The sequence below is a fragment of the Gallus gallus genome, chromosome 3 (genome assembly GCF_016699485.2).
Source record: "Gallus gallus isolate bGalGal1 chromosome 3, bGalGal1.mat.broiler.GRCg7b, whole genome shotgun sequence".
In the NCBI taxonomy this organism is placed as follows: Eukaryota; Metazoa; Chordata; class Aves; order Galliformes; family Phasianidae; genus Gallus; species Gallus gallus.
Window position 1 is genome coordinate 41,537,888 of NC_052534.1, and position 19,073 is coordinate 41,556,960.

The 19,073-nt window shown below is 40.9% G+C and overlaps 1 protein-coding gene across 6 annotated transcripts in view; it reads right to left on the reverse strand.

Annotated features, from left to right (window-relative positions):
• Nucleotides 1-19,073, reverse strand: part of SULT (sulfotransferase) — a 39,184-nt gene that overhangs the window by 19,275 nt on the left and 836 nt on the right. For 2 of the 6 annotated variants that reach the window (XM_040696839.2, XM_040696837.2), the window contains exons 2-4: nucleotides 18,933-19,022; nucleotides 17,799-17,912; nucleotides 17,504-17,695 (exon numbers count right to left, since the gene is read on the reverse strand). In XM_040696839.2, the coding sequence (XP_040552773.1) occupies nucleotides 17,504-17,591 (88 nt within the window). In that variant the 5' untranslated portion in view covers nucleotides 17,592-17,695; nucleotides 17,799-17,912; nucleotides 18,933-19,022. Of the gene's footprint in view, nucleotides 1-17,503; nucleotides 17,696-17,798; nucleotides 17,913-18,884; nucleotides 19,023-19,073 lie in introns of all 6 variants that reach the window. The other 4 variants (XM_040696836.2, XM_040696835.2, XM_040696838.2 and 1 more) reach the window with 2 other exon arrangements.

The window sequence follows — 19,073 nt, forward strand, 5'->3', positions numbered from 1 at the left end:
TATATGTATTTATGTATGCATAAAACAAGCGATACACAAAGCAATTGCTCACCATCCACCAACTGATGCTCAGCCAGTGCCTGAGCAGCATCACCCCCCAGGACAACTCCTCTCAGTTTTATGCTTTTTCACATGATGTCATATGGTATGAATATCCCTTTGGCCAGTTTAAGACAGCTGTCCTGGTTCTCTCCTTTCCAGCTCCTTGTGCTCTCCCCCAGCCCCTCATTGTCTGGACAGTACAAGAAGCTGAAGAACTGAAATGTCCTTGGCTCTGCAGTGAACACTGCTCAGCAACAGCTAAAACACTGGTGCATTATCAACATTGTTTTTCTCCTAAAGCCAAAACATAGCAACATACCAGACACTGAAGAAAATCAGCTCTGTCCCAGCTGAAACCAGGGCACCACAGAGCTGCACAGGACTCAGTTGAATCATACCCTAAAATTATTCAAATATGTAAGTAGCCTATGCCTTACCACAGGAAAACTAGCAGAGGTCAGTGAGTAGGAAAATGCTGGGAAATTCTTCAAGCGTAAACCTTCAGCGCAGATCACGGAGCAGACAAACTTGCATCCATGGAACTTAAGCCTCTAGGTCTGCAATTCAAAATTCAGTTGTAATGTATGTCCATACACATGGGTACGTAAACCACTCAGTAAATTCCATCATGTTGACTGTATTTACCGTACTCATGCCCTTAATTTCCTTATAAACACGTTATTTCTCCTAGTCCTTATTGAGTCTCTTTATTTCATGGAGATTCCCTGTTTACCACCCATTTTCTACAGAAGGCTTTTCTCACAGTGAATCTAGTCCCAGCAGTATACAAAACCCACATATTTCTTTTGAAATCCAAAAGGAACAATTCAGTATCTCATCTGACCACCTACAGAGACTGGGGACTGTTACCCAGTTTCCTGTATGAAGACCAACAGCTTGCTGCGGACTGGACTTCCAGCAGCGGTCATCTACTTCTCTAATTTTCTTTCACTGAGGTGCAATTTGCACAATTTATTGCTGGACTTAAGCTACTCTTGTTCCTTATTTGGCAGTTCTGTGCCAGTACTTGAGAGGGAACAGTAGCTGAATCTCCAACTATGCACATGCCTGTCATAAAAGTACTTGTACTTCTGTATGATTTCCAGTTTCTACTGAAGCAGTGCAATCAGCTGTAAGCAAAAGCTGAGCAAGAGATCCACCTTATACAATGAAGTGGGGTGCAGTGATTCCCTGACCAGCTGTAAGCAAAGAACTAGAGAGGGAATTTATCACCTCGGAGATTATCCTGCATTAATGATTTTGACAGTCTTTTGTCTCTGCAGATCACACTGCACCAGGTGTATGCAACATCTTGGATTAGTGCTAGTTGCAGTGTCTTCCCACAGGATCCTTTACTCAATATAAATTAGGCTGGAATCAAGCAATGGTTTATTGTGGACATGGTAAGGAGGAGCCTGGTTGTCAGCCACAACTTCCACAAGCTTGAGTTCGCCTCCAGGTAGGATAGAAAGAAGCCACCTTCATTTATCAGAAGTCTGTTGAAGCCAACACATTACTAGAAAATGTTTCCTTTGAAAAAGTAATTTTCAAATTCAATTTCTTTCATCAAACAACCGCTGATTGCTTCCAGCAGATACCAAGCTCCTCTTTCAATGCACCAGACAGGCACCTGTTTCTTCAAGTCCCTTTCCTTTCCATGTCTGTCCAGAGCCCACTGTATCCAACATCCTTGAAGCTTGCTGGTTGTGGATAGCCTTTTCCATAGCCCAAGTGTGGGGTTGTACTGCATGGTGATTTACCAATTTTTCTGGAAGGCTCTGATGGCTTTGCTTCATCCCAAAATAAACCCAAACTTGAAGGACACAACAGATTAAAAAAAACAAAACAAAACAAAACAAATCACACTGGAAAAAAACTACAGTGATCTAGGTGGGACTGGACTGTAAGCAAAGGAATTCAACTTTGGGATGAAGCAAAGCCATCAGCACCTTCCAGAATAATCAGTAAATCACCATGCACCTGAGGGTGTGGGGTAGTACTCGAGGACAACTCACTTCAGAGTTGCTATCTGCAGCACCAGCATAGATTGCATTTCCTTCATTTCTCCCCAGACACAATCCTTGTTGAATTTTGAGTAATAAATCTGAGACACACACACATCTTCTGCTCCTGACGTGCTCACTCTGAAATTATTTAGTCTTATCCCTAACCTGGAAGAAAACACAAGATGTTTCCTTACACCTTTGCGCCATCTACTGACTCCTACAGATCTTAGCAGCTTGCTGCTGATGGGATGTTTTTATAGAAATAACCATAATTGCCTGGCCTTGTTTCTGAAAGGTAACAGTCAGCTAAGATTCCCAACTCACACATTTCGCTGGGTTTTTTTCCATTCAGCTGATAGAAGGGATTGTTACCACAGTCAGACGGACCTCCAATAGGTCACAGACTATTCAGAATTTCTCACACTTATCTTCTGCCCCTGAATAAGTCATCTCCCATTGGTTTTAAAATGCTCCAATACTTAATTGTCCCGGTTTCAAAGAAGTATGCATTGTTTCTAATGTCTTGTATCCCCAGATAGCATTCTGTTTTTTCTCCGAGACGGATAATGGTCTTCAGAAAGAAAACACAATGAAAAAAATAACACCTTGTCTTTCCACAAAGAGTGCCTACAAAGTACTCTTTGTAGGCTCTCTCTGTAGCATTCCCAGGATACTTCCTGGACATGAAATTATGTATAATTAAACACCTTCCTCACAGCTGAAGAAAGAGCCAGTGTCTAAAACTACAGACCTCCAGCTGCTGGATACCAAATGCTTTGTGAAAGAAAAGCTCCTTGCCTGAAGGCCAGAGATGTTCAGCTGGAAGTCCATTCTGAGCACAATGAATACACTGCAAAGGGAAGCCTAGGGCTACCAAAAACATTTCCAGATTTGCCTCCTTAATTATGAACTAAGACACTGGACATGAGGTGAAAGCGGCATGACCATAAAGGTACCTCAGTTACCTTTAAAACTAGAGCCCATTTATACCTAAAGATTTTTAAAAAGTGCTATTCCAGTTTGAATTTATGTAACCGATACTTTAACAAACAAAAAAAACAACACCTTATTGGAGAAAAAAAAAGCCAGCAACACTGGTTAAACAGCAACTCTGCAACTAACCTAAACTGCATTCCTGATCATAACTAATTCTGGATGCTAAGGGAAAAAGCATGAAATGATGCAGCCAGAGAACCATGTACTACATACAACAAGCATGACAGTATTTCAATCCCCTTCTGAAGTTTTCTAGGCAGAAAGGTAGCTAAAAACTTCCTTATGTAGAAACTCCTAAAGAAAACGATCACTTGAAAATAATATAGAACTTTTTTAGTGCTAAGGCAAAAGGCAAAACCTCATTCTTTTATGATGAATTCACAAGTCTAAAGGAATACAGGAGGAACACATTACCAGTATGTCATGATTAAACAGATGCAAAACAAACTAAGGCCAACTCCCCTGTCACAAACAGGGACATCCACAGGCTAGATCAGGTTGCTCATAGCCCACGGGCTGCCCAGAGAGGTGGTGGAGTCACCAACCCTGGAGGTGTTCAAGGAACGTTTGGACGTTGTGTTGAGGAACATGGTTTAGTGACAACTATTGGTGACGGGTGAATGGTTGGACTGGATGATCCTGTGGGTCTTTTCCAACCTCTGTGATTCTATGATCTCCAGGGACAGGGCATCCACCTCTCTGGGCAACCTGCTCCTGTGCCTCACCACCCTCACTGTAAAAGACTTTCTCATATCCAAGCTAAACCTCCCCTCTAAGTTTGAAACCAGTTCCTCTTGTTCTATCACCACCAACCCTGCTAAAGAGTCTGTCCCCTTCTTTCCTATAGCTCCCCTTTAGATGCTGAAAGGCCACTAACAGGTCGTCTCACAGCCTTCTCAGCCTTCTCCAGGATGAACAGCCCCTCACAGAAGTGTTCCATCCATTGGATCATTTCTGCGGCCCTCCTCAGGATGTGCTCCAACATATGCATATAGATAAAATGTGGTGCTGTCTATATACATATAGATATAATACAGTTCGATCTTTCCTTTTAATCCTGCAGTTCTGAATCCATTCTAAATACAACATCATTCAATACTTAGTGCTGCAAATAAAGATTACCAACTAAGGTAAACAGGGAACATGCTATTTCCCTAAAAAGTAAACCCTAATAATTTCAAAGCTTCTCTTGCTATTGCTATCCCTTATTTGGGATTGTGTATTTTAAACTCAAGCCTCCTAGACTTGAATGCAGTACATAAAGTATTTTTCTTGCAATATTAATTAGTAACACAAACCTGCTTTTATCGGTGCCTAGAAGGTAATTCATACAGCATATGCAAAATTATTTTTATGCTGGGAATACAGATCTACGATTTTCATAGTTCAAAACAGCTACAACACAGCACTGATTGGTTGAAAATGTTTGATGCAGGTTCTTGTATTAGAATATACTGTTTTCCTCCAAAAAAACCCCACCAAGCCTATTTTGTAGCACCTTGCTGATTTTGATAAAAGTTGATTTATACAAAAAAATTACCCCCAATATTTGGGATTGACTCATTTCTGGAGTACTGCCCTTACTTCTTCCCACTGTGTTGTTTAAATTCACCGATAGTTCACTGACCAACATTTGAAATACAGGCAACTTAATTCTGCCACTTTCTAACTTTAGACAGCTTACCGGCTTTATTAAGGTAATGTATATTGAAATACGGCTTCAAATGGAACATTATAGCTTATTTGAATACCATTCTTCTTTTAACCCCTTGCTAAATTTAGTTTGCCCTTGTCACTAGATAAATGATTGGCAACTCTTTTGTCCGCTTACCTCTCCTCAGCTGTGGTGCTATCTGTTGCTGTGCCATTAGATGTCACCCTGGACCACGCAAAAAAAAAAACCCCAACGCATGAACTAGCATCAGCAAAAGATAGCACCAGTTTCAGAATAGGATATACATCTTCTAAGGCTGCGTCTTATCCGTGTACCCTCTCCAGTACATACACCTTCAACCCCATCTTCATGATCCACCAGCAGTGCTGAGAAAACAGCATATACTGGGAAGCCAGTTAGGCTTCACCTAGCACAAATTTGGCCCAGTGCTCCATTAATTTCAAAAAGGAACAATTTCTAAGGGCCATAGCTCTCAATCACATACAGGTAGAGAATTATGAAAAAACACAGCTGCGTGATGCCTCTGGGAAGCAATGCCAAGCATGGTGTCTGAGCAAATAGTCTAGTAAGTGGGATGTTTGCTTGATTGGATCTGAAGCCAACTGATTAACTGCTCTGCTCTTACATTGCTTCTTATGAGATCTTCCTTTAGTCTTTTTGGTTAGTTTGTTTGCTGTTTAATCCTAACTGAATTGTTTCCAGCTAAGTTTGTTGCTAATCCCTCGGGGGAAGTTGGGAGTTGTTGTAACTTTGATCTTAAAGGATAGTGATGGCAAAGTAAAGCACTCCCACTTGTGTGGGATGCATTCTACTGAAGCTGAAATCCAGAGAAACCCACACATGCACACATTGACTCCTTGTGCCAGAAGGATCAGAGTCTTACTGCCCTTATGGCATTTATTACGTTCCCAGCTCTCTTGTCCAAAGGCATCACAGCATTTTATGCAGAGCTGCCACATCAAAACAGGACAAATTCAAACAGTTCTCAGGCTTCCTGCTGACAAGACTGTGTTGCACACAACAGCTGTGGTGCTTCTGACGCATCCTGGAATTCAAGCCAAAGGGAGAAGTTCTACCTGGGATAGGACTTCTGCCCATTGCTGCATACTTTCACTGATGCTAGGTGGCTCGCAAACATTGGGGTATATTTTGAGTACTTCATAATCTAAACACATTTATATCTTTTTAGGCAGATCACCACTTATGTCTAAGCAAGACAGGATAGATTAATTTAAAATGAAGAGAGAATTATAAAAATCAAGAGGCTCTGCTTCCTTACAGCAGAAGCACTGTAACCTCTAAGAAACCACAGTACACACACAAGTGGAAGCGCAAAGAACAGAGGTTTGGGGTATGAGCGCTGACAGCTGCATAAGTAAGCAGGAAGCATAGCAGTCAAGCTGAGAGTTCACACACCAGAAATCACAGCCTTCATTGGAGAACTTAGTTCAGAAACCATAGGGAAGCAGCTCTTCTTATCCCTCTTCCAGAGGTCCATACACAGAGCACAAGCTCCTATGTATCACATCACATGGTAGTTCTAGAAGGCTCCCAGTACATGCGAAAAAGATGGAAGTGGCAAACACTTGACCACAAACACCAAGAACACAGCACGGCATAGAAAAATACCACTGTTGCAAAGTCCAGTCTGGCATGTACATACTGACCTGAAACTAGCATCACATGATTAGTGTTATCTGAAGTAAGGGGTAAAGCTATGGGATTTCAAACTGAGGGGAGGCCTATCTTCCAATGGGATATCAATACTTATCAGTTTCTGACTGTTACCATCACTTTCACCACGACAAGGGGCAAGTTGCTGCTCTACATTCTGGAAAAAGGATGGCTGAAGTTACACCACAACCATTCCCTGGAAAAACTGCTGTATGATTCAGCTGGCACCCCTGAAGGCTTTGAGGGTTTATCTGAAACAACCTTCTTTTTGCAGGCTGAGAAGACAGATGTCTTTTTGTGCTACCTTCCCTCTCCTCAGCAGTGTTAGATGGATAAGTATCTCCTCCTCCATTATATCCTCATCAGTCTCATAATCTTTCCTCAGTTTCCCACATTTATCCAAAGAAGAATCAGAACTTAGACCCAGTCTCTGTCATAGCACTGCAAAATAATGGCAACTATATCTGTGTATCAACTCATGTGGTGGAGAGCACAGGCAATGCCATTCATTTCAACAAATTTCTAGACAAATATAAAGACAAAAACTGCCTGTTGCTACCTTAATATGATATCTGGGGAGAGATGGATTACTGTTTCCTAGCCAGGATGGATTTGCAGTGAACTATGCTTATTCACAAACGGAAACAAATCTAGTGTTCCAAATTTTCTCTCAGTACAGCTTCACAGGATTCACCCAAGAATTTGCTTGCAGGGAAGGAGATTTAAGCATCTAATTTAAAACATCCTGTTTTGTGAAGATGAAATATATCTTTGGGTGCCCACACATGGGGAGATGCTTTGTTTTTTGCAAACGTTTCTGTGTTTGCCCTTAATCTGCACTGCAGCTGGTAGATCAGTGTTATTTTACAGGTATTAAAAACACCCAGCAGGGTAGATGCCAGCTACGGTTTCAGACTCCTGATAAGACGTGACAGATGTTCTTCATTGTAACAATGAGGACAGCAGCTGCCTCAGTTTTGGAAGACAGTCAAAAAAACCTCGCTCCTCACTGATTTTTGGACAGAGGGTTTGTCTTAAAGCTTCTAGCTTTTCTGGGAAGGTTTTTTTGTTTGTTTGTTTTATTGTTGTTTTGTTTGTTTTTTTAAAGCTCTAATATGCATCACTTAAGGTCAGAGGAGTAGGGCAAAAAAGAAATCTACCATGCTGCTAACATGGGTCTGGGTACTAACTTCTCCACCTTTGCAAGGCGAATTGTGGATAAGGATTTCTGCACTGAGATCATTTTTTCCTGCTCTGCTCAGAGCTTTTAAAAAATTGTCTTTACAGAAAAGAGAGGAAACTTGTCAGTGCTGCAGGGAAGAGAAATCTGAGAAACGGGAATGGAAACAACCAGATGGATAATTTCAGCTCAGCAAAAGTGATAAGAAGATTCTGTACCTCCTGATCCTACATTACTCTAAAACTGCAGCAGGATTCATAGAAGTGAGAAAGCTATAGTGTCTGCCAGGCAAGCTCACACAATGAATTCAGGGGATGCCCAAGCCAAGGTGTGAGGCCATGAGCTGGCACCACAATCACAAACAATATGGTTGTGCTGGAATTGCGCTGAGGCACAAAAGATCTTGGGAACACCATCACAATGACATTTATACAGTCCTGCCAGAACCTGAGAAAGCATGCCTGCACTCAGTGGCATTGATGTGGCACCTCACTCCAGACCTCCAAAATGGAACGGTACTTCTGTGGTCAAAAAAACCAGAAGGCTCTTCTGAGAATGAAAAGCATCAGATCTGAAAGACAGGGGAAACATGTACAGATAGAAAGACAAGCCATCAAATCCAGACAGGACCTTAATAATTTCTGAGGTTCTGTTAATCCCTTAAGTGACTTCTGATTTTCTCTACTTCTCTCCATGACACTCGAGGTTCACAATGGTGGTGTTTAATTTTTTCTGTAATTCTTCTTAAATACCAAGCTGAGGAAACATTTTCAGATACTGCATCTTCAAACCCTTCAGCAAGTTCCAGGTTTAATTAATGCAGTGGGGCAAGCACTGACGTAAAGCTACGACCAAGATCCAGAAATGCCCACCCCATCCAGACCTAAAAGTCACATTTATCTTGCAGCAGAGTCACGTTTTTTTCTGGTTCTTATGCCAGTACTCAGTATTGTGCATGTGCATGGCCAAAAAAATCATATCAAAATAATGCAAGCCCCTGAGCGAGAGATAGATGCCCCCATGAAATTCCTTTGCCATGTCTTTGGCACTGGCATTTTAAAAAATACCTGTGCCCACTGTATCAAAGCATAATTACCTCAGACAACAGAAGAAGACCTGTAGGAACTCCTGCAGTCGTGCTGCTCTCTCCCAGCGGCAGCATGTCTGTTGTCCCAAAAACCCAGTATCAGTCAGAGGAAACAATCTGATAGGCAAGTTCAGAGGTACTTAATTACCTGGACACTTTTCAAGAAAGATTCAGCTATGCTCACAGTCAACCTGGATTAATAGCTTGAATAGACAGATACTTCATATGTAGGAAGTACTGAGTCCTTACCATGTAAAATTTCCTAATATTGCTGTGACTGAAATGCACTCAAGCATCACTTGGATTCTTCAGGAATCTCCAGGATTTAAAAAGTAGCATCTTTTGGGAAAACAACTCTGCTTTCTCAATCTTGACGCAGGTCTCACCTGGCACCCTCTTCACAAAGACCCCCTTCAGTTCTTGTAAGCTCTTCAACACCTGTCCACTCACAACACCTCTTAAACCGACTATAAGAATATTTAGCAGAAGGTAAAACTCAAGATGCTTATTTTGTAGCTTGGCACAGGTGGAAAGAAAGAGCATTGCTGCAGCCAGAAGGACAGCAAGAGAAATAAGAGACACCATGTATGCTCACATGTGCACAATTAACTGGTACTGCATTGTATGACTCTTTGCAAGCAAATGATTTGATTAAGGAAGATACAGACATGAGTTGATGATATTCAAACATACTACAAGTGATTTTAAGAACCTAGTATTTTATAAAATGCTCGTTTCCTGTCTCCTATCTTTCCCAGCTATTCATATGGCAATGTACTTTGTAGTCAACCAAGACTAACAAAAATGCAATTTCATAATTCTGTTATATAAATGAGGAATCTTCTCAGGTACCATAAGTGACAATAAATGTAAGTTTGCTGAAGAGGAATAAGTTGAAGTAAGGATGACACTGCAAAGTCAGAAGGCATAGATAATGTATGCACGTGTGTTTGTTCACTGCCTATTCACACAAAAATTGGTGAACAGCAATATTAAACTCCACAGCCTCAGTAGCAGAGGAATTAGAGATCAGCTATGCATCTCTCATTCTTCTTCCCCGGCCTGGAATGTGCAATATGTGTTTTAGCCCATCCCATTGCTGAGCACACAGCTACTATCTCAGCATGCATGTAAGTTTTCAATTTGTTTTTCACAGTTCACTAATGACTTAAAACTTCCCCTAATCAACATCCTGCAGCGAGTGATGAATTTAGCAGACCCTACATGCGAACAGCAGAGCATGTAAGATATTGCCAGTACTGACACGTCAAAGCAGTTTTACAAACCTGCTTGTGTTACAGGGCATGCTGAAAAAAATAGTTTCACACAGTAAGAACCATCTTCCTGCCAGCAAAACTATTCTTCAAATGACAGGAGATGCAATATGCCTGAGAGCAAAGAACCATTGCCTGTAAAGTAATACAATTTTTTTTCAGTAGTTAGATTTAGTTAACCTTCATAGAAAATAAAGTGAAAGAGCAGTAAATACCATTATTCTAGTTTGCCACTGTTCTTTTTAGAGATGAAAAGTGAAGCAAAAGCTTTCTTCGTTGATTAGAAAAGTTTGCCATAGTGTTGTTCCACTGACGCATTCAGCAATACTGCAGTGGTGTGGCATACACCAGTAACTTTTGCCAATTTACAGCACTGAGGCAATTTCTGCTATGGTTTTACCACTGACCCACCTACTGGAAAATGGTGGAAGAGTGGAGGCTCTGTGAGTAACTCAGCGTAGCCTGCAGGAAAACATGCTCTCTGAAGCATGTTTTGCACATGGGTGTGCTTCTTATACAGAGAGGTAAGGCAATGGTTGGAACACTTGACTGAGTATGTGGGTTTCCATATAGTTACATCCTAGTGGAATTAGGTTTTAATACTACTAGAATGAAACAAGGAATTTCATAAGGTCTTTTCTCCCTTCTCAAATGTTGCTGGCATTGATGCCCTTCTACAGGCATACATAGACCTGCATTTTCTAATGGAAGCCATTCAAGTGAAAACATTACCCAGCCACCACAGTGCTCAGCACGACTTTTAACATGCAATCATATAATCTTATTAGCTGACAAAACTCACAAAAATATTCCCATTATCTATACATGTCAGTGAAGCAGACCGTTTCTGTCTCATTTTATCTTTACTGGAAAAAGAGAAAGCATTTCAAAGCATGCCCAATAAAATCTGCAGTCCTCACAAGTCAGTAAGATGTTGACTCGGGTATTTTTTTATTGGTAGCAGTAGTGGGTTATTTTTAGAGAAAGAAATCAAGAGTAGCAGTCCTCTTAGCATCCAGCAAGCTAAAAGCGCATTATCTGAATGCATTCAATGCCTGTTAGTCAATAAATGCCATCCTCTGCATTGCAGTCTAACCCCCATTACCTGCACAGATCTCCAATGCAAATAAACAGGAAGCTCAGCTAAATCAGCATTCTGTAAGACTCTAAGAGGAATTCCTCTTTTTTTTTTTTTTTCCTTTTTAAACATGTTCCTCCTGGATATCTTTAAGGTAACAGATCTATTTTTAACAAAAGACACTTCATTCTGAATGCTCTTACCCAGAATGTGAAGAAGCATTTTGCAAGATTAAAATAAGTGGACCCGAGGCTTCAGTTTAGCAAGATATTAAAGTGTATGCCTGACTTTAAGCACAGAAGTAGCTCTATTGACTTCAGCAGGACCACTCACCTATTTTGAAGTAGGCAAGTGTTTAAATATCCTGCTGAATAGGCGCCCTGGGGCTTTCTAACCATATGCCTTGAAATTTTTTGCCATCTTTAAATAAGTTTGTCAGTACGTTGCTATGAAAGAACACAGTATTAAGTTTTATTCTTAGTGGAAAAACTATCTGGGATTATTTTGCGATAACTAAGCTTGAAGTTTCAACTGTCCTGAAAAGAGGTAGTACCTTTCCTTTACAGGGCTTCAGAACTAACTAGAAGGATCTTGAAGTAGGGCAGAAGGAAAACTTTATACTGAAGAATGACACACTGATGTTTAGTTTTTCCTGTTGGAAATACATTCCTTTTTCAAAGAAGTAGGCTTAAGATATTGCACACCATTGCTTTTGCTTTGTTTTTCAGAGAAGTACAGACTTCTGAAAGTATTGAGATCAGAGATCACACACATAGAACAGTGAAAAGACAAATCCATATGCAAATGTTAGTTAAGACTCTGACACGATGTGTCCAGTGTGAAATATGAAGCGATGAGACACCATCCTCCAATTGGTTCAACTTTAGAGGTTATGATGGTTCCATTTGCTCTTAATGCTGAAGAAGTGAAAGGAGAAAATGGGATTCCTCAGACTAGAAGAAAATGAGAATGATAAATGATTAAATCAACATAACAGCATAGACTGCGATTCCAAATATTTTTAGAAGACAGGTGTGCAAACCAGAAGTACTTCAAATACTAGCAAAAAGGCCTAAAAGTAAAAATAGATTAAGCATGTAAGAACAAGAGCAGACCACCAAATGATGGACCGCAAATCACTTGGATTAATCTAGTATGCAAACTGAAAAAATAGCAGCTTGGATATGCAAACATAATTACTTCTATTGAAAAGCCATTGAGGGGTAATGAAGTAAAGGAAAAGCAATAATTAAGAGCAAGAACTGAACTAGAAGAAGTGCCTGGAACTGTACTACTAATAGCTGGAATTATCATTTAACATTAATGATCAGGAAGAGACTTTAAACAATAATTCAAATGAAATCTCCAGGTGATAGGAAAACGCTAAGCATTACGAATGCTAATGAGAACATAAAAATAGTGATGTGGGGCCTACTAAAGTCAGGAAGATGAGATTATGCTGGGGAAAAAATAAAAGCTATGGTCACTGGGAGAAAATGTGGGAAAGAGGGAAACTGGGAGAGAGAACAGGCAATGACATCAGGACTGACTTGCAGTCAGTTCTGAATTCTCATTGAGATGCTCTCTCAGTGAGAGAGAGCGATTGGTGTAAAAGAAGTTATCATCCTTACAGAAACCAAATTAAATCTTTCACTTATTCCAAAGATTCTTAATGCCTGTTTTGTGTTCAGTCATATGAGCAGGTGGAGGCACAGTGACCATCTGAGCAGTGGCCTCAGACTGGCCATACTCACCACATGCTACCCCGGGCACTTCTGGTTACAATCCGTTATAAACTTAGATCTTCATCATTTAAATGATTTATTTGTGCTTCAGCTTCATCTCAGTCCAATGAAGATGGCAGTGCTTTCAAGATTCCTGCCAAGAAGCCATTATAGCCACACATAATGGTGCTCCTTCTTTTCTGGCTTAATTCCCAAGCTTCTGTCCTCAGGATCATCCTAGTTATCCTGTGCCACTCTTTTTGCCTCCCTGGATGTCTAGTGCCCACCATTTTCTCTTTTCTCCTGCATATTCTGCACTGTGAGTCCCCATCTGTGTAATGGTTGTTCCTGTTCTACAGTTTATGCATCCATCCACAAATTTGTGAACAGGTACACATTCTTACACGGTCCAAAACAAGGCCTTTCTGACGGGAAGGTTTCAGTTGGAAGGCACAAGCTGGAGAGAGGTGAGAACAAACACTTTCATGATGACATGTAACAGTCCTGAGGGAAACCTCATCCCTCCTCCCATCTGTACAACTCCCACCACCCTGCTGGGAGGGACAAGAGAATCAATCTGCAGACTTGGAAAAAAATAAACAGAAATAATCACAAAAACAGATGGACACCTCCTAATCCCCAGTAGCTGTTTTTAGAAGATTCCTCTTTCAAATGATCACCATCAACTCTGTTTTTGTAGCAGAAGCTCTATGTCAGCTGCATTCTCACTTCTTTTCCTCTATCAATTACTATGTAAGCTATAGTTCAAATGTCACTTGTTTCAATTCAAATTCAATTCTCTGACCTCTAGAAAGAGACCATCTCACCAATGATTTGTTTCTTTCTAATTAAATAAAGTAATCCCTGAGACATCGTTCCTTAAGAAGAATGTTTTCAAAAGCAGCTGCTCTGCTAATTAGGCACAATGCCTGGATGAATGCAATTTGCTTACAGTCACATCTCAGAGCGAGACAATACTGTGCATTCTCTGGCAAACAGTGCTAGAACAGAACTAGCACTACACAGTGTGGGCAACGTAACAGTTTAATCAACCTTCAGAATAATCTTAATTGCTGAAGTTCACATTTCCTGAAAATAACAAGAGGTTCCATCCCATTTCCTAGGCAAACCCTACACCTCTGAGGGGTGCCTCAGTATGTTCAGCACAGGCCTTCTTGGACATGAACAGCAATGACAGGTACAATAATTGCACTCTGGATTATCACAGGTAGGATAATGATTTGTGTTAGGCTTGACTCAATCCACATCTGACCATTCAGCGTTCTCCAAATAACCTCCTACACATCTGCCAGATGCTAACAGCTCAGATGATTCCTTTAGGCAGTACCTCTGCATGAGACATTCGGCAGCATTGACAGCAAGAGGCTCGCAGAGCTCCCAGGAGCAACAGGAAAGTTCAGGGAACAGGGAGGCAGGATGGCAAAGTGAGGATTATGGCGTACCCAAGGAGTTCCTGTCATGCTAAGACGTAGTCCTAAACAGCATCGGATGAGTTTCTCCCTCAGTTAATGCTATTATAATTATATAATCATCATAGTGCTGACCCTAATGTCAGTACAGGCTAAAACCACTGCTAAGAGATAGATACACAGGCTGAAGTCCATGTAGGAGAGACTTACCTCTCTACAAGGTGGTAATACTAAAAAGATCCTGAATGATTTTTCCACAACAAAACATAAGCAAATGTGGAAAACAAACTGTAGTTTCACTCTTGAAGCTGTCTGGTATTACCATTGCATTTTCTGTACACTGGACTTCATCCAAAGCAAACATTCAACTATTTTCCTTTTAAGCACATCTGTAGGTCAATACAAATTGTCCTCACATTAACACTAGTCCCATACAAAATGGCTAATACGTATCCACAAAACACGGAGTAGTCATTTTGTGGTCAAACTAACGATGTGGCTTCACTTCCAAGACCTACTACAGGTAAAAGGGTTAACATCTCTGCACACCTCCGTTTGCAAAACAGGGTAAATAACACCTACCTAATTTCTGGTAGTTTATGAGGCTTTGAGGGCATTTCCATACCACAGATGTAGGCACACCCAAACTTACTTCATAAGAGCAGCACTAATTGTGTTCCTCATTTTTCTAGAAATTCAAACAAAAATACCCCATTTTCAATTTACCAAAGTGCCGAGTGTTCAAAACTGCAACTGAAGAAAAAGACAACTCTCCTTGAAACAATTAAACAGACATATATTAATAATATAATACTTAGTTTGAAAAAAATTCAGGCCAAAGGCATCTCCAGCGGGCACCAAAATGAGTATCTCTGAAATGAAATGCAGTGCCTCAGGTCCCCTCCTAGAAAACAGCAACAAAAACTTGCACTCCTTTTGGGATGTTGTGAAGACAGTATTAGTTCCTACCGTAAGGTACTTGTAAGCTAGAATGCTGAGCAGCTTCAGTAATCTGCAGTAAATAAGGCATGAGGCTGGAGCATGAGGCAACAGGATGTGGAATAGTCACCCACTCACTACACAACTTTCATTCTATAAACAGCATAAGAAATAGACTGGTAGAACAACACTGAGCAATCATATCATATAAACCAGGACCCAGAGTAAGGTTAAGCAGATAAACTGTATTATTTCTTACTGTTTTGGTGTTTGATTTCACGATCATTTAATTCAACCTTTACTACAGCTTTCTCTTAAAATACAATTTATGTAATGACCTCAGAATCCACATACGAAAAACAGAAGACTATTATAGAGTTCAGTGCTATCATAGCATCCATAGCTGTCCAACACAATGGCTTGGGTTGGAAGAACCCTAAAGGCCATCCAGTTGCAACCCCCTGCCGTGGGCAGCACTGCCACACACCACATCAGGCTGCCCAGGGCCCCATCCAACCTGTCCCTGAACACCTCCAGGGATGGGGCATCCACAGCTTCTCTGGGCAACCTCACCACCCTCTGAGTAAAGCTTTCGCCTTTATGACTACCATTGCCCCACATAGTCTCATAATTTTAAACTTGGGGGCAATTCACACCTTTTACTCTTTCCCCCCAAGAAATCAGATAACTCCACAAATAGCTTGTGCTATCTGAAAAGATTAGGTGACATCAGAAGAGTTCTGGTGAAGTAATCAGTACAAGTATTAGAATAAAGGTACTGCTGTGATATAGCCCATTTGAGACTTAATGTATGAAAACAAAACAAAAAAAAAGATGAAAGAAAATGAAGAACAAAAAGATAATAGTTCTTTGCAAGTGAAAGAGGAAAGGAAAGAAGGATATATGACCTCATATTATGTAATTCACCAAGCAAGTATACGCTAACCCAGGTATGCCCAACTAATGGCCCACAATGCAAGCCCAGCACAGCTTGCAATGCAGCCACTCCCTGCCTCACACCATCATTTAGTAGTGCTAAATATGTTATGGCAAATAATTTTAAGTATTTGGATATATTGACTAAACACAGTCCTGTGAACAGAAAAAAATATGCAGCTGTACTTTCCATTTTGATAAAGGAATCTGAGAACAGGTTTCAAGATCGCCAAAAAATTATCAGTTTTCTTGTATACTTGCAACTCCATTTTCAGTCAACAAAAATACATGACCTGCACATTTTCAAATGGAATGCATAGAGTTGCAATCAGACATTCAACCCCCAAGAAATTGGATCGTGTTTCTCTACTGGACTTTTATAAGCCCTATCTTTGCATAAAGAAGTATCCTTCACTTCACGGTCACCTGTGATTCATGTCATCACTTTTCGGCAGTACATACATTTGAAACTGCTTGTTTTCAAGGATAAAGAAGAGGAAAAATAAAATTTCTCCAAAAAATCTCTGATGAACACCTTGAGAACTCACTGGAAATTGCAGCCACCACCATCAAACCAGGCTGGTGTGTTAGTTTCACAGAAACAAGGTCAAATATCCCACTAGTTTTAGGGTTTTGTGACTTCCTTTTTAATATTTTAACAAAACATTTTAATTATTATTACTTATATACATTAACAGTATTATATATTTTATGAGGTCTGTTCCAAAAGTAATGCCTCCTATTCTATGATGCTAGTCCATGATATCAGAGGTGGATGTTGGTAGTTTGGCAGTAGAGGTTGAACCTTCCCACCAATATTCTGTTATGTTCTGTTGCCATGAGACAGATAGCAGCAGTTGGGCAGCCTGACACAACAGTGCCTGACATGAAAGTACATTCGAAGCACAAGTATGTTACTGAATTCCACCATGCAGAAACAATTGCACCCATTGACATTCGTCAACACCTGTGAACATTTATGGAGACCAGACAGTAGATGTGAGCACAGCGAGGTGGTGGGTGGTGCATTTCAGCAGGGGCAACAATAACTGTGGGTCACCTCCGCTGGTGCAGGATGTTATGAGCAAGGCATGCAGGCTCCTGTTCATCGCTGGCAAAAATGCAAAGCTAATGGTGGTGACTGTGTTGAAAATTAGTGTTTTGTATCTGAGAGTTTGCTCTGCCAGCATTACTGTGCTCACTGTATCTTTTGTAGTTCCCATGGAAATAAAAAGGAGTCCTTACTTTCAGAGTGACCTACGTATATGCAGCCCAAGATAATTCTTCACCCAATGCAGCCCAGGCAAACCAAAAGGTTAGACACCCACACACTAACTGGTATTTGTGCGACTTGTATTAGACATGTTGAAACACCGTTTGAATAAAATAAGAAACTGTGCTGCATATCTGTTTAAACAAACTCCAAGCCAAGTGATGTAGAAAATGCTTCAGCTCCTCATACCTGCAATGCCATTTTGCAAGAGTCTAGTCACATGCGCATCACAGATGGTAGTTTGCCACCCTCCACCTGAGAAGAGGCAGCATTTCATGCTCTATTCAAAAGCATCTCATTTTTGCAGTCAGTTTTTCTTCCCAGCCCGTAAATTGAATCCTTTGAGGCATTTCTCTGCATAAGGGATTTCAGTGAGATGGACTAGGAGGAAAAAAAAAAACCACAAAACAAATTACATCATTCATATTGTACTCCTTATAAAACCTTTAGCCAAGCACCTCAGGGCTGTGACCGTCAGTCATACCTCTTCATGAGTTCCATCTAAAACTTGTCAGAATAGGATCTGTCTGAACCCCTTTGGACGTAGATCAATTTTGTAGGGCAAATGCAGTTCCTAGACCATTAAGCTCCATGAAATCTGTAAAAAGCAACATTGTTAAGGCAAGGCTTGGTCTTACTGACACTGCCAAATAGTGTGCTTCATGGGATTCAGTGAACAAACACATCAATAATTTGACCTCCTAGCAGGAGATGGCCTTCACGTTGCACTAGTGCTTCTGGCACTTCCACAGCTAGGGCCTGCTGCCAGGAAAGCTAGGCTGGCTGCAGTCTTGGAGGAGGAAATGGCCACCCACACATGGTATTCAAAGAAGACTACTTGGAGAACAACTGACAGAGCAACAGGCTCAACTCATATATTACAGCACAAATTCAAGTGGTGTTCAAGTTGATGTATCCTGAAAAGCTAGCATACTTTAAAGGGCCAAAAGGGGATAACCACAGGCAGGTAAGTTATATACATGGTATTCACTGCTTTGCAGAGAACTGTACACCTACCTGAAATTATTAGAATCTCCTTGAAGGAGACACAGTGATTTGAGGTTCTGTGGGATTCAAATGCTTCTTATTTCATTGTAGCCAACAGAACACTGTGTAGTCCCCACTGTGTTCACCAGGCTTTTGGTATCAGGGCTTTTTCTCTCCTTTGCTTCACAATAAGCTACCTAAGCAGGCTTTGATGCCTGCTAACCCATTGCCTCCTAAGAAACTACAGCTACCTATCTTAGGAGCTTCAAACAGTAGCACCTCTTGGTAGAAACAGCTCCACAGACTTGGATTTCTATGACCAAACATTTTCCAGAGCCCATTTAAAATAAATTCTGAGCCCTTGAAATGACTTTTTTGGAGGCTGAGAGACACACTGAACCCACAAAATAGATGTTATGCTCCCAAAGAGATGATCAAAGATTAGATAACACAGTCAGGATGGTTTCTAGAGAGCAAGGAGGCACGTGCCAATCCTCTGTGTGTGCCTAACATGAAAGCATTAACGAACAGGGGAAGGAATGGAGTTACAAGTACCATACATTTTATAAGGGAAATTTTATACCTGAGCGCTTTCACCACACTAATATCCTCACACTATTTTCATACGGACAACGTCAGTCTTGGGCACACGTTGTAGAACCGCTGACAGGCAAACCAGCCCAGACCTTGACCCGCAGGGCTCAGCCAGGAACCGAACAGCCTGAAGAGAGGCAGAAAACATTCGCATTTTCAGAGACACTCTGGGCAAGAA